General features: G+C 32.5%; 2 protein-coding genes across 5 annotated transcripts; both read left to right on the top strand.

The window, feature by feature from the left end:
* The first annotated feature begins 176 nt into the window (after window positions 1-176).
* LOC108558931 (src kinase-associated phosphoprotein 2-A-like) lies at window positions 177-2,021 on the top strand. Of its 2 annotated transcripts, none has more exons than XM_017916017.1 (5): window positions 177-491; window positions 569-640; window positions 749-1,024; window positions 1,080-1,333; window positions 1,413-2,021. In XM_017916017.1, the coding sequence occupies exons 2-5, from the start codon at window positions 589-591 to the stop codon at window positions 1,965-1,967; spliced, it is 1,137 nt and encodes a 378-aa protein (XP_017771506.1). In that variant the 5' UTR covers window positions 177-491; window positions 569-588; the 3' UTR covers window positions 1,968-2,021. The 2 variants fall into 2 exon arrangements, with proteins under 2 accessions (XP_017771506.1, XP_017771505.1); XM_017916016.1 differs by having other exon boundaries at window positions 177-518.
* A 3,422-nt stretch (window positions 2,022-5,443) lies between these two features.
* Window positions 5,444-8,068, top strand: LOC108558914. 3 transcript variants are annotated; one of them, XM_017915975.1, is made up of 4 exons: window positions 5,444-5,546; window positions 6,824-7,501; window positions 7,555-7,702; window positions 7,758-8,068. In XM_017915975.1, the coding sequence occupies exons 1-4, from the start codon at window positions 5,524-5,526 to the stop codon at window positions 8,025-8,027; spliced, it is 1,119 nt and encodes a 372-aa protein (XP_017771464.1). In that variant the 5' UTR covers window positions 5,444-5,523; the 3' UTR covers window positions 8,028-8,068. The 3 variants fall into 3 exon arrangements, with proteins under 3 accessions (XP_017771464.1, XP_017771465.1, XP_017771463.1); XM_017915976.1 differs by lacking the exon at window positions 5,444-5,546 and adding an exon at window positions 5,859-6,026; XM_017915974.1 differs by lacking the exon at window positions 5,444-5,546 and adding an exon at window positions 6,352-6,491.
* The last annotated feature ends 6,100 nt before the right edge of the window (window positions 8,069-14,168 follow it).

Raw genomic sequence — 14,168 nt, 5'->3', positions numbered from 1 at the left:
AAATTCCAAAAGAGTTGATTAATTATTTTTTAGTTCGTTTTTTGTTTTATAAAATATTGTTTTGAAAATCTGTTGATCTTCGGTTAATCGGAAGCAAAAAAAAGTAATACAAAACAAGTATATTTAATTTTAATTATTATTTAGACTAAGCAAAACACTTAATTTATAAATTCTATTCTTGAAAAAAATAAACAAATCAGAAAGCGTTCTTATTTTCTTTCCTGCAAATGAGTCTCCGTTCCATCGGCTGAGTCATGTATTATGTCCTCTGACGCCAGCCTGCGTAGCATGCGCAACTTGTTCAGCCCGCCTGAAACTGAACTAGAGCACTGTTGTAGCTCTGTTGAGCTGTGATCTGAATAGGGCAGTAGCGGACTCTGCGGGAGTCCACCAAGTAGAATTTAGAATTTAAATACCCGTATGTGAGGGCGCAACAAAAATAGCAGTCGTGTTTTGTCGAGATTATGCTCCCACAGTAATCTTGCGCCACCGTAAGTCGAAAAGTTTCCAATTAAAACGTAATTGTGTCCAATTAAATGCTTCAAGTATTCTAAGTATGTTTTTCAAGTGATCATACCTTATTCCAATATGAAGAACAATATAATTTCAATTTACTCGGATCTAAATGAATTATTAAATGGTAAATAATAATTAAGTACATTATTAACAATGCTTCTAAAAAACGCCTATAACTATGCCTATACTCTTATCGTAACGGAAATCCGCTGTGACAGAATTGCTGTTTTAGATATTTGCAATTTTCTGTCTGAGGAAGTCGAACAAGGAAAGTTATCTGGTAATACCTCCGAAGTGGCCAAAAAACTCATTCAACGTTCGAAGGTACAACTTCAGGAGATTTCCAAAGTATCAAACGTCGACAATGAGTCAAATAGGTATGTGGACATGCAGCGGAAGGCTTCGATGGAATACCTGGTTCCTACTAAGCTTGAAACCCAAGAGCTTTATTCTGATATTGACGGAAGCGTCGGCACCGAGTGCATGGAAGAGATCTGCCCCTATCTGAGTAATGTATTCAAAGCATTCATGGTATTCCAAAAATCAACGATACGCTATTTCAGAACTTCCATTCTCGGAAATCTCGTACATGGAGAAATCTGGTTACTTGTGGAGAAGAGAGAAAATCTTCTTCATCGAACACTGCAAGAAGTTGTACGTCGCGCTGATGGACAATTGGATGCTGATCTACAACTCGCAGAAAGATTCTAGGCCAACAGAAGCGCATAATTTACGATTTTATAGTGCCACCCAATTGGAAAAGAAAGAATGCAATTTTGAGATGATTCCTACTAACAAAGAATATAAGTCTCAAATGGTAGGTGCGAAAACTGCAGTCATCAACTGTGAAACAACAACTAAAATGTTTAGGCTATTAATGTAATAATTTTATTTAGTTCACAGCAACTACAAAAAAGGACACGGTACAATGGGTAGTTGAAATAAATTTGCGGAGAATTAGTGCTCCTGAGATTATCCCGAATACTCCGACACCTGCAGTTCCGGATTTGTCTGATTATAACGGAGAGATTTATGAGGATCTCCATCATGATATAAACGAGGATAATTGTAGCAATGATTTGCCAAAGCCGATGCCAGTATTGCCTCCGCGTGCTTACGCCGAACGTTTTCCACCGAAGATGTTGTTACCTAAAACTCCTGATGCAGTAGATGAAGAAATTTATGATTGCATAGGTGGAATAATCGAGGAAGAAAATTACTCAGAGCTGGTTGCGCCTGCGAATGCGCCCGATGAAGACATCTATATCAATGCGTCCGAGGATGAAGAGATATATGACACAATTGGACCGAAAAGTAATGATGAAGAGATTATCGAATACGAAATGGTCAGCAACGATTTTCTAGACAAAGATGTTATAGAGAAGCCATACATACCGGAAGTACCCAAATTAAAACCAAAACTTCCAGCCAAAGGCAAATTCTGGAAATAATACAATTTGTGATTACTGGTCTTCTTTTAATACTAATATATTTTATATTTCTTTATAGGCTTAGAATTATATTATTTTTTAACTGTATATTTCGAATATAAAAGCATTTTCTATTTAATCTTTTATTATATCAATAAATTTTTAAGTAATCATTGACGTATTATTTAATTTTCTTGAGGATGAAACATGATCTAAAGTAAACTATATCAATATATTATACATATAAAATATAAAGTTATATAAAAACTAATTAAATTAAAACAACAATAGTAAATTTAATTAAAAGATAATTAATTGCATTAATTATAATAGAAATATAAATTATTACACGATTGCATACTTAAAGAATTAAATGGAATATTCTGCATACATAAAATAATAGCAAAGAAGTTAAAAAAATATAAAAATTACCAGAAATGAGATTACCACAATAATTACTTACGTTATATGACATAACAAGTTTCAAACTTTATTTTTAAACATAAGAAATACAAGTATAAATATGTTTTATTGTGTGATTTGTGTTTCTTAGATTAATTTAATGTGCTAACAGGAATTTTAAATAAACAAACTTCATTACAATTGTTTGCTTAATGTTATTATATTAAGAGATTAAATTATTAGTATGAGTTGTTTTCATTAGATTAGTTTCATATACAACTTTCAGATTATTTTGTCGCGTTTTAGGGTCCCGCGTTTTATTTTAAAAATTTCTTTTTTTGCACATGGACAATTTGCACATTTTTTTTTCATTTTCAACTTCAAACTTTTGGTTCATGCAATTTATGGCACATGATGCAAATTCACCTTATTTGAGCCAAATGAATTCGTGTTACTAATAAATTATTTATATTTTTAATAATATAATAATAACAATAGGTCGCAAAGGGCTAATAAATTTGTTTAATAATAATAACAACAACATTTATTGCACAATATTAATCCTATTACAATGTTTCCAAGTATGATTTGACATATTTAATAATATGTGTACACAAGTTTTAAAAATGATGTAGCAGGCGCACAATCCGGGACTATTCTTCTCATCGTCACTCGTTATACGAAACGTCGTTCGTTATGCGAGGTTCCACTGTATGTATGTATGTATGTTTTATGACAAGTAATAAAATCATCTCACTAATATGTATTAATAGGAACTCATTGTTATTATTGTGTTTTTTCATTTAAAAAGACAAGCGAAAAATCATGCGAATAATTTAAAAATATATACTGATATATTTTGCTACGTACTAACATGACAATCTTAGGATTATCAATTATAGTAAAATCTTGTTTACTGGCGGAAGACAATAACTTCTCTAGGAAACCTATGTTCCTTATCGTATTGTACAAATTTCTTACCTACTCGTAACCCTCTGTTATGTAATTATACTAAATTATTGTTGATATTGTTACATCAGAATCACGGAGAGAGTGTGTTTTTTTATCAATAATTCTTACAACTATGCAACTTTTAATAAAGTAAGGAAGTTTTTAGTGTGTTTAATGTAGTTTAAACTATAATTGAACTAATATGATATGCTACTAATTAGACATTTAATAGTATAATAATCAAATTATTTTTAATAACCTGAATAATAGCTGATATATTAAGATTGAAATACTTTAATATACAAGTAATATTGTTTGAATTGATTGTCCACAATAAAATTATCTTCCTCATAATATTGTACATTTGTATGGAGTTTACGATAAGATTTTTAACTGTATTAGAATAATCACCATTTGTTGCAATATCCCGGATTAATTGAGGAAATAAATACAGTGGAACCTTGCTTAACGAACATAATCCGTACCAGAATTTCCGGATTTTTACTCGTATAATGAACATTTTTCCCACATAAACTAATGTAAAATAAAATAATGCGTTTCATGTCAGAATAAAAGTATAACTTGGTCTCTGTTTTTAATTATTTTGCTTTTCATATCTATAGTTATTTTTATTCTTTCGCTTTTTATTCGGAGACAAAAAAATACAAATAATATATGAACACAAGTGTTGAAAATGATTTAGCAGGCGCACAATCTGAGACTTCTCCTTTTCTCGTGACTCGTTATGCGAAACGTCGCTCGTTAAATTTTTACAATTTATTTTGCTCGTTAAGCGGACTTGACTGTATAATGAAAAAGAAAAAAAAACGATTATTTATAAATAATAAATATAAATAATTGTATGTACTACTTTTTTAAATTTTGATTAAAATTTGTTTAAATTCAAACTGAACTATAAAGAATCCGAACTGATAAAAGTAATACATTTCTCAAAGAAAGTATTATTCAAATTGTAAAACAAAAGTGATCAATTCTTGTTGCAATAAATGTTATTATAATAAGAAATTTTGAATCGTACATTTTTTTTTATAAAATCATCATTATAATTGAATTATGAAACAATATCTATAGTTTTTTTTTAATATTCGATAATAAGCAATTCTAATATTTAACACAATTAAGATACATTTTCATAAGTTATAATATACCTAATTGACAAGATTTAAATTTATAATAACTAAATAAAAACCTTGAATTACAATTAGACAATTAGATATTAATTAAATTATACACGATTTTGGTTAATTTGTAAACTAATTAAAATACAAATATTAATTGGCTACATTCATAACAGTTATTGATAAAAAAATAAGTTATAAATTCAAAATAATATATCTACTGACAGATTCGCTATCATCAATCTACCAATTTTGAAATATATATAGATAAAAGTAAACATGTTTTATCGTATTAAAATCGTTACATATAGTCTTATTCGTATTTTTTTCCATACAAATTAATGTAAAATACGATACAGTCAAATAAATACTCAATTTTTATGTATAACGTTTATTTAATTACATTTGTAGAAAACAAAAAAGAAATTGAAATACAGTGGAACCTCGCGTAACGAGCGTTTCGCTTAACGAGCAAAATAAATTGTAAGAAAAAATGACTCACAAAATGGAATGCATTATTGTATATTACATTAGTTTATATTGGGAAAATTGTTTCACTATACGAGTAAAAATCCGGAAGGTTCCACTGTAATTCGTTATTTATTTATGATACCTAATTCGTTTTTACTGCTCTTTTTTATTCTCTTATGGCTGTATTCTTGTGGACTTTCCTTCGGGGACATTTTTGCAAGAGTTGTTAAACTTTGAACAAAAATGGAAAATGGTGTAGTGTGCGTAAATTTCTCATCTAACGAACATAATTAGCAAATGATAATAACTATGATTATTGACTAGAATTACAAAAAAAAACAATATAAATTGAAAATAAAATATAAATAAATAAGATAATAGAAATTAGAACAGCTCGGTTAGCAAATAATATGAGTTATTATAGTTATCTTAACACAATTTACGCAAATTTCCTGCTAGATAATATATTTTCTATACTATTTTAATCAGACCCTAATATTTATACTTTGCATCATTTCATGGTACTGTCACTTGTATACGATTTCTAGAGTTGGCAGTCCCGAAAATCAATTGCAAAATGTAAACAGTTGTATTTAGGGTAAACAGGAAAGAAAATGAGTTTTGAAACGGATGATAGGTAAGTAATATTCATAGGAATTGGCCATTGGATTTTAAATATGCTGCTTATTATCGTTTATATGAAAAGAAACAAATTAAGCAATTAATATATTATATCGTTATTACTAAAGACTAATATAATTAGGGTATATTTATAGTTAGCATAATGATTACATTATAAGCAATCACAATGTAAACATATCGGCCGTGAGATTCCAGTAGGCGTACGTACAATAACAACGGATAAACCAGGAAGGAGCATTACAAGATTTGCATGCAATAGTAAACATGATTATAATATTATGTTGACGAATTCTTTCGTTTACATTCGCTCTTTAAATAAAGCGCTTTATTAATCATTTGGTATATTTATACATACTTTGTTACGAATGGCGTAGAACGTTGCGACGCGTTTTGGTGCACGCAATGCTCGAATGCACTTCACGTGTTTAAACCCTATCACTAATTAGTCAAATTACAGGAGATCGAGTAAACCAAGGTTAGTCATTCTTTATTTTTAACGTACAAGGAGATAGAAATTGTCGAAAATAAACATCGACAATTTGTTCAAATAAATTAAAATGAAATATTTTATTAATTGTTTGCAAGATCTGTTCGCGCCCAGTTTTCTTTTATTTATTTATTTCACACGGGTGCCCCTTTTAAGCACTCTAACATCGTTGCCTTTTCTTACAAGGTTCTCGTTCCAGTCGAAGGTAATTAATATTATACATTGAATTGAGCTCATCAGAAACGGAGATCACGTCTCTTCCACGTGCTAGTAAATTGTAAACAACGATATTTTGGTCAGGTATATGAAGTAGTGGTGCCTGTTGTTTTCTCATTGTTGCGGTGACCGCGGCACAGCGAACACCGATTCACATTGTGACAATACCAGTATTCGTACCAGAATGTTAACCGAAATACCCAGTGATAATTTTCAATTCACGAGGTCATACAAGCGGTAAGATCCAAATAAAAAAAGAAAGAAAATTGTGGATAAGTAGTACAATCGATAACGATCGTCGTACCTCGCGATAAAGGAAATCAATCACTTACGCAATTACATCTCAATATCATATTTTAAGAGGAAAAAAAATACGTGAACTAAATTTATTTATCGATTACAGTTAGAGCGAACTCATCTCGTTCCAAAAGAGAACCATCTCGTACATCCTGCGTGTCTGATTCTTTGATTATTATTTACTTTTTTTTGTTCGTTTTCGCCGAACACCGTTAGAATGTAAATTCATTGTTGTGGATTATACCGTTTGATCAGCATGTTTTTGTTTCCAGGTCCGATCCGAACGACACCATGAGCAAGCTGTGCAGGCAGGTGTCTATAGAGTCACCAGGCGCTGTTATCAACAATTGCGTGCTAAAACATGAAGTGCCCGTCCCCGAAGAGATCCCTTCTTCTGGCGTGAGAATCCGTATAGTGTGCGCGGGGGCTTGCTACAAGAAGATGCGTACTAGCCATGACGGAGTTGAGCAACCAAACGCTACCCATCATGGGATTAGGGATGGCGCTTTGTTTTCCGGTTACGAAGTATCTGGAATAGTCGACGAGCTTGGCGCCGATGTCAAGAACGTCTTTAAAATAGGCCAGAGGGTTGTTCTTTACCCCTATGAAGATTTTCCACAAGGATATACGGAGTACATTGTTGTACCGAATCCGGAAAATCTGGTCCCCATCCCCGACAACCTGCCGCTCAGCGTGGCTGCTATGCTACCCACGGGAGCTTTACTTGCAAAGAATGCCGTAATCGCTGCCCATCTTCACGTAGTGGATCTGATCAAAGAAATACCACACAACAACGTGAAAATTCTCATTGTCGGCACCGGAGGCTTGGCTCTCTGGGCTATAAGGATTGCTTCCCATCATTTCAAAACACCGGAGCACGAGAACAAAGTTAATGTCACAGTTGCTACACTTCGAGATGAAGGCTTCAAACTAGCCAAAGAGATAATGAAGTAAACATCCTAAATATACTCATTGAACATATATTAATGGTGTCTTGTTTTAGCGTTAATTTGGTGCAATGGAACGAAGACCTCTACGAGGATCAGCTAATCGAGAGAACCAAAGACGCTTGCAGCGGATATGTCGATATCGTCATCGATTTTGCTACAACATCGAGATCTCTACAACGATCACTTCAGTGCTTAAACAACGTATGTATTATTCATTCTGTCTCATTCGTGCTTATTTACATTTTTTTACTTACAGAAAGGTGTTGTTTTGATTAACGAGGAAGCCGCTGAACAATTGATACCTAAGTTTAAACCCATCGCAGAACAGAAGCAGCAAAAAATAGAAGTGGTTGCTAAAGGTGACATTCAACAGTTGAAAGATTTGGTGACGTACGTTTCGAAAGGTGAGATTATTCCGCCGCCCCACAAGGAATTCCCAGCTGATGATGTTGTCAATGTCGTACAGATGCTCTGCCAATCTGAGATCCCCGGTCGGGCGATCCTTAGGTTCCATGACGTACAGTAACTATATCAGAGTCAAATGTAATGAAATTCAATGTGATAATTATTTTTCTGTTCTTCATATAAGTTTATAAAACATATTTAGAATGTTACTCTAAATATTTATTCATAATATATAATAATAACTTTAGTATTATTTTTCAATTAATAAAGATTTCTATAAATGCTATTTTTTTTATTATCCTCGAATTGGACCCAATCTATATATAGATATGTCATAAAAACTCACATTTGGATTGTGCTTCCGCCTTCAATAACTACATTTAAACCGTGTCAAATGTGCAAATCTATCATTAAATCTGACCAAATTAATCAAGTGAAAGTTTCTTTTCTTAAAATAAAACTTCGAAATTATTTAGTGTACAAGCTAACTGGAAATTTATTTAAAAAGTAGCCTACTACTATACACTATTTTTATTACTTTACCCTTATAGAATGTGTAAAAGGGATGAACTGCTTTCTGGCTAAAGTAATGAAACTTCAGTATTATTTCGAAAGCATATGAAATTAATATTATATATTTTATAATTAGTCTATTAAAATTTACTTACCGTTATTGTTTTTGTGTTAATATGTCAATTCATATTATAAAAAATAACATCAATAATGTTATTGAGTCATATTTTTCTTATAATATTATTGCAGTAAATGTTACTATTAGATTTGTTATAACAATTTATTAACTTGATGGGAGAAGTTTAGTTCCGTTATTTTTCAAACTGATGATGATGATTATCCCATTAAGTTTGAGTAATATTTTTTTTATTAATTTATAATTATATTTAGAAAAACTGATTGAAGTATTATGTTTAAATAAAAATAAAATAAATTATGTTATTTTGATGGAACATTAACTACAAAAAGTATAGAAAATATTTCTGTTTATATTTGTATAATGAGAAAAAATTATCAATTCTTATTTAGAAAAATATTAGTGCAATTCACAATATAACCAATACGAAACTATAACATACAAATTTCAGTTATCATTTTACAAAAATATATTTGTATTCAGTTGGCTGATAAAAGATTGAAACGTTTAAAATCCCTGGATTTATAAATATCAAGGTGTAATGTATATGTATAAAAAAAAACAAGTACATGAAATCAGGAAAAAAAAATCGTGTTTTTATGATGGCCTGATTTCAATCATGATATAGCAAACGTGTTTGAGTGGTGTTGAAATTATTTGATAGACACGTAAACATCCGTTGAAACACTTTTAAATATTAAATGTTTCATAAATATCGAAAGATTTATCATTATATATATTAATCATGTATGTGTTTTGATTCACTCGTTATTTATGTTTTTTTTTTAATATAACACATTTTAGAGGATTTGTGATTTAAACAAATACATACGTAAAAAGATAATTGAATGTTGTTTATTGTACAAAAAAAAGTACATTCTATAAATAAATAAATGATAATAAAAACTAATTAATAATATAACTCTCCAAAGGGCTATCGACCAAGGTCCGCCCAATATAGATTATTAAATTTGAATTTGTACAAAGAAACATTTACATCTCAGTTTATCCATGAGATAGAAGAAATGTGATAAGATGTCTATTATTTATATATTTTTCAACTGACTTTATCGCGTAACCAAGCACAAATAAAATGAAATAATATGTACTTGTTCGGGCAGAAAGACCTATGGTTAATAGCCCTTTGTATCAGTTGACTTCTTTTTAAAATTATATATATTTATTTTGTTTTTTATTACTGTATATGTTTTTTTGAACTAATACAATAAATATTATTATTATTATTATGTACTTGTAGTAAAAGAATATTTTCAATATAAAAAGATGATTGTTCCTCTCCCTTTACCTTAAATCTAATCCAGACACAAATATTGCTCCTCTCTAAATTATATATGTCTTCGCATGTGAATGCAATAGTCAGGCATCCGGGGTTCTTTATGAGCAATTGCTGCATAATAGAATTCCCATGTTTACGTCGTCTCATTCAATCCGAGGACGTTGACGTCTACAAAGCAATTCTTAAGTTTATAAAAACATCTAACGCCTTTATATGATTTTAATTTGTTAACACTTCTAATTTACAGCCTTCCGAGGTCTCTCCAAGTACTTATGTACTGAACCGCTGGGACCCCGGGTCGAAATACGTTGTATTCGTAACCTTTCTTCTTTTTACCTGCCTTGCCGTATCTCTCTTATGTATATATTTCATTGAAGTTAGTTTAAGTTTGGTTTTATAGTTATATTTTATAGTTTTGTTAGAAGAAGTTGTTTATTTTAATTATTTGGGCTGAAGAAGGAAGTTATGGTTAATTGGAAGAAGCTGTTTTCTTTAATTATTTGGGCAGAAGAAGAAATCCGAAGAATAAAGTGTTACTTTGGTTTTTGTGCTTTGACTGAACTGACAGTGGCTAGCTTGTTGGCGGGTAATGCGGAAGCCAAATGAAGAAGTGGGAAGAAAGGAAAAAAGAAACCAGTTGGTATGGGCATTGTCTGCGTGGTTTGGAGAGAAGATTATTTTCATCCATTAAAAGCGGCGATAGTATTCCATTGAGATCATTTCCTTCGCTTCATTCTCCATTGTTTGAGCATTGGAAAATTGCTACAAGGAATGAATCATTCAAAAATATGGATAAGGAGCGTATAAGTGTATTAAAAGAGTTTGTAAACTACATTTCACTAAGAGCAACAAAGCGTCCCTCCAAGCGAGAAGATTTCCGGTGAAGAGGACTTGATGCTCATATTGCTGTCAACAATTCGTCTCCTACAAGCTCAGCATGAGTTCCGGTCTCATCCTTTGGAGTAGCAGAGGGATTTGGAAGCTTGACCGAACATCTTCAACATCTGTTAACAGGGTTGTGGAGCTACCATCGGCTCAGACGAGGGCGGTACTCCTGCCGGGATCCTATCGTTGGACAACGATATCCAAGATATGATTAACATAACATTTACGGGAACCAGTCCAGAGCTGCTTGCGCAATGGACGACTGGATCCAACAACGCTTCCCATTAAAGGTCAGGGCAGCAAGGGGTCACCCCTCAGTAAGAGGGCCCTCAGGATCAGCCGCTCACTTAGCGGGTTCGATGTAATAGCACATTCAAACCAGTTCCAAAAACGGAGGTCTTGGGGGTCATTTGATCGTGAAAGATGTAAGCCCGGCCCGATGGGACTTCTGTGGAAGACATAAAGCGGTGTGGGGCCAGGGGAGTCGCATCGCACCGTCAAGATTTTTGCAGAACAAGACTATCCTCATCCACAAGAACGGATTTACCCTGCTGAATGGGATAATACTGGACCAATTCCTTAGATCTCATAGGGCCCAAGGGAAAGACTATAATGTCGTGTCTATGGACGTACGAAAGGCTTTCGACACCATATCGCATTGTTCGATACGCCACGCACTGCTGCGCCATTGCATAGAGGGAGAGGCCATTGACTATATTATTAACTCACTGTGCTCCTCGGTAACTCGAATAACCATAGGCCACGAAACATCTAGGCCACTGAGGATAAGGAGCGGGGTAAAGCAGGGAGACCCGCTAAGCCCCATCCATTTTAACTTAGTCGTAGACGAGTTGCTTTACGAGCTCGAGTTAAGACAACCCGGAGGAACCATCACCCCCTCTTTCAGATGTGCGATGACATTATCCTGCCGGAGGACAAGGAGTTGGACATGCCTGCGTCGTTGGATTTCGCTAACGAATTCTTTCAGCGTAGAGGCATCCACCCGAAAAAGTCCACTTCCATCTCGGTCGAGTCCTACCAGGGGAAGAGTGTTCCGCGGTCCCGGCAGTGCTTCAGACTAAACGGGCAACAAATCTCAATCAAGAGGGACGAGGAATATATCAAATATCTAGACTTCATCAGATTTATCCATTAGTGGATTACTCGAAGATGTTTGCATCTCGTAGGGATTGAAATTCCCTTCAAGTAATACGGATTTTCTACTTTGATAGAATATTTAAATTCTATTCATTGGATTCTACAGGTTTGTCTAAGATTTTTTATTATTTTTGTTTAATTGTTATGTGAAATGTTTTATTTATAGGTTCATCTGGATGATGATACAATTGAGGTAATACCTTCCAAAAAATCAGAACATATTTATCAAATGATACTACAGGAGATGATACTCCAGGTACACATATATATCACTCAGTGTTTTCTCTTAACTAAATGTAAAAGGTTGCATTTTAAATGATGTGTATATATACCAGCAGGTTTTGTATTCGTTTTGATACTTCCACATCTTTTATTTTATGATTCAACTTAAATACAGTATTCCTGATAAACTTAGCTGCAAATTTCATTCCGATATAAAGAGGAACTTAATATCACTTGAATATTTTAAGAAAACATTCCAACCCTCTATGTATATGCACATCGCACAGTGTACAAATGAGCCACGTTATTTTATCGAAATAAATGAATTAAATAGCAAAATGCCTAGTCATTCAATTAGTGACGCACATGAATCGATTAACGAGATTCCCTCTATCGCTATCTATTATCTAACGAAACCACTGCCAAGAGCTTGGAAGAATCAGCGGGGAAAGAAGACCCTATTGAGCTTGATTCTAGTCTGATACTGTAAGAAGACCTGAGAGGTGTATTATATACTTTAAATATATGAACTGACATTGATCAAGGTTAAGTTGAACAACTCAAATTCAACTTAATAAACGATTTATACATTGAGATCTTTATTACATTGTTGTCACTATTACGTTTATGTATTGTTATACAGCTTTGTAATGAACAAAAAAAATGTAGAATTCTCTACAGAATGAATATGTAGTATGGCAGGAACAACTAACCATATATTCTTTGAATGTCCTCACAACATTCAAGCTAGCACGCTGTTCTTAAGAGAGATCACAGTACAAAATGTGAAATTTTCAACTTCTATCTGTACCCTGCTAGCAACAGAAACCCCAAGAAATTTCTAGACCTATCTTAAAATTCGTGAGAAGGTCACAATCTGTTTTTTAAATCTTATTTTACTGTATACCTCTCTTTAACTATTACACAATTTTAATCACAATACCGAAACCTGAGAGAAATGTCCTCCGTACTCGCTATATTCGAAAAGATCGCTATTTCTATAAAACTGCAACCTTCCACTTCCAGCCTTTCTCTTCAGAAACTTCCAAACAAAAACTGACAAAACTGTTGAGCATAACCAGTGATGCAAGATAACATGCTAAGGAGCATTTACTTTCTCTCCTCCAAACTATGTACACCAAAATGGTACAAACCATTTACAAACGATGTAACTAAGATTCTATTACAAGAAACCATAATATAAGTGATACAACTGTTTTCATTTATGTGTAAACTAATGACAATTGACATTACTGTATTACACATTTCATGCTGATTTTAGTGTATTGGCCAATGATTGCTGCTGCTGTTTTGAGAACGAATCAAATCAGTGGGTTCTGTACATTATCTATATAGATAAATGCCTTGTCATCCATCCATCTAAGGTTGAAAAGAACCACCGGAAAAAAAGCACTGAACGATGAAACATTATATCATTATAATAATTATCAACGTTGAAATTGAAATAAAAATCTTTAGAATATAGAAAACAGATTTCACATAACAAAAAATATATTTTCTTTCAATGGTTCATAGTAAAATATGTAAATATGTAATCAATTTTGAGAAACATTATAGAAAATATCAAAAGCGTCTCATATTAAGCTTGTGCATCCGTATATTTATATGACATTCTATCAACTTTTCGTAAATTTTGTTACTTTGGAAAGCTTAAATAACGGATTATATAGCAAATATTACTACGTTCATAATTATTGCTTAATAACTTTAACAAAATCGGAAATTTCTTGCTCTAGACACGTGGCTGTGTACTACGTGAACATCTAATTTCTTTGATATGCACATCGTATAGCAATAACGAAATGACTTCAGGAAAGAAAATTTCACTTAACAATGGTTGACTTCTTCCAACGGGACTATTAAATCGTAGTGCATGTGCTATCTATAAATTCTAAGATTTTTTCGATTTTTTGATAGTATGAATTTTTGGTTGTAAATTTATATGCTTTATTTTTTATTTGTATCAAAGCTAAAAAGTCAAATACGATAAAACGAGCACGTTTATACTACAGTATACTTATTTATTTCAT

This window comes from Nicrophorus vespilloides, unplaced genomic scaffold, assembly GCF_001412225.1.
Source record: "Nicrophorus vespilloides isolate i.1.1-1 unplaced genomic scaffold, Nicve_v1.0, whole genome shotgun sequence".
Taxonomy (NCBI): Eukaryota; Metazoa; Arthropoda; class Insecta; order Coleoptera; family Silphidae; genus Nicrophorus; species Nicrophorus vespilloides.
Note: the sequence above shows the minus strand (reverse complement) of the source record. Positions and strands in the feature narration are given on the sequence as shown.

What these genes read in the sequence shown, in the direction of transcription:
- LOC108558931 (XM_017916017.1), top strand. Translation starts at nt 589, where the DNA reads ATGAAGAACAATATAATTTCAATTTACTCGGATCTAAATGAATTATTA. An exon ending in TCTAAATGAATTATTAAATG is followed by an intron (nt 641 to 748) that starts GTAAATAATAAT and finishes TTGCTGTTTTAG; the next exon opens with ATATTTGCAATTTTCTGTCT. An exon ending in AGAGATCTGCCCCTATCTGA is followed by an intron (nt 1,025 to 1,079) that starts GTAATGTATTCA and finishes ACGCTATTTCAG; the next exon opens with AACTTCCATTCTCGGAAATC.
- LOC108558914 (XM_017915974.1), top strand. Translation starts at nt 6,439, where the DNA reads ATGTTAACCGAAATACCCAGTGATAATTTTCAATTCACGAGGTCATAC. An exon ending in TTCACGAGGTCATACAAGCG is followed by an intron (nt 6,492 to 6,823) that starts GTAAGATCCAAA and finishes TTTTGTTTCCAG; the next exon opens with GTCCGATCCGAACGACACCA. An exon ending in CACTTCAGTGCTTAAACAAC is followed by an intron (nt 7,703 to 7,757) that starts GTATGTATTATT and finishes TTTTACTTACAG; the next exon opens with AAAGGTGTTGTTTTGATTAA.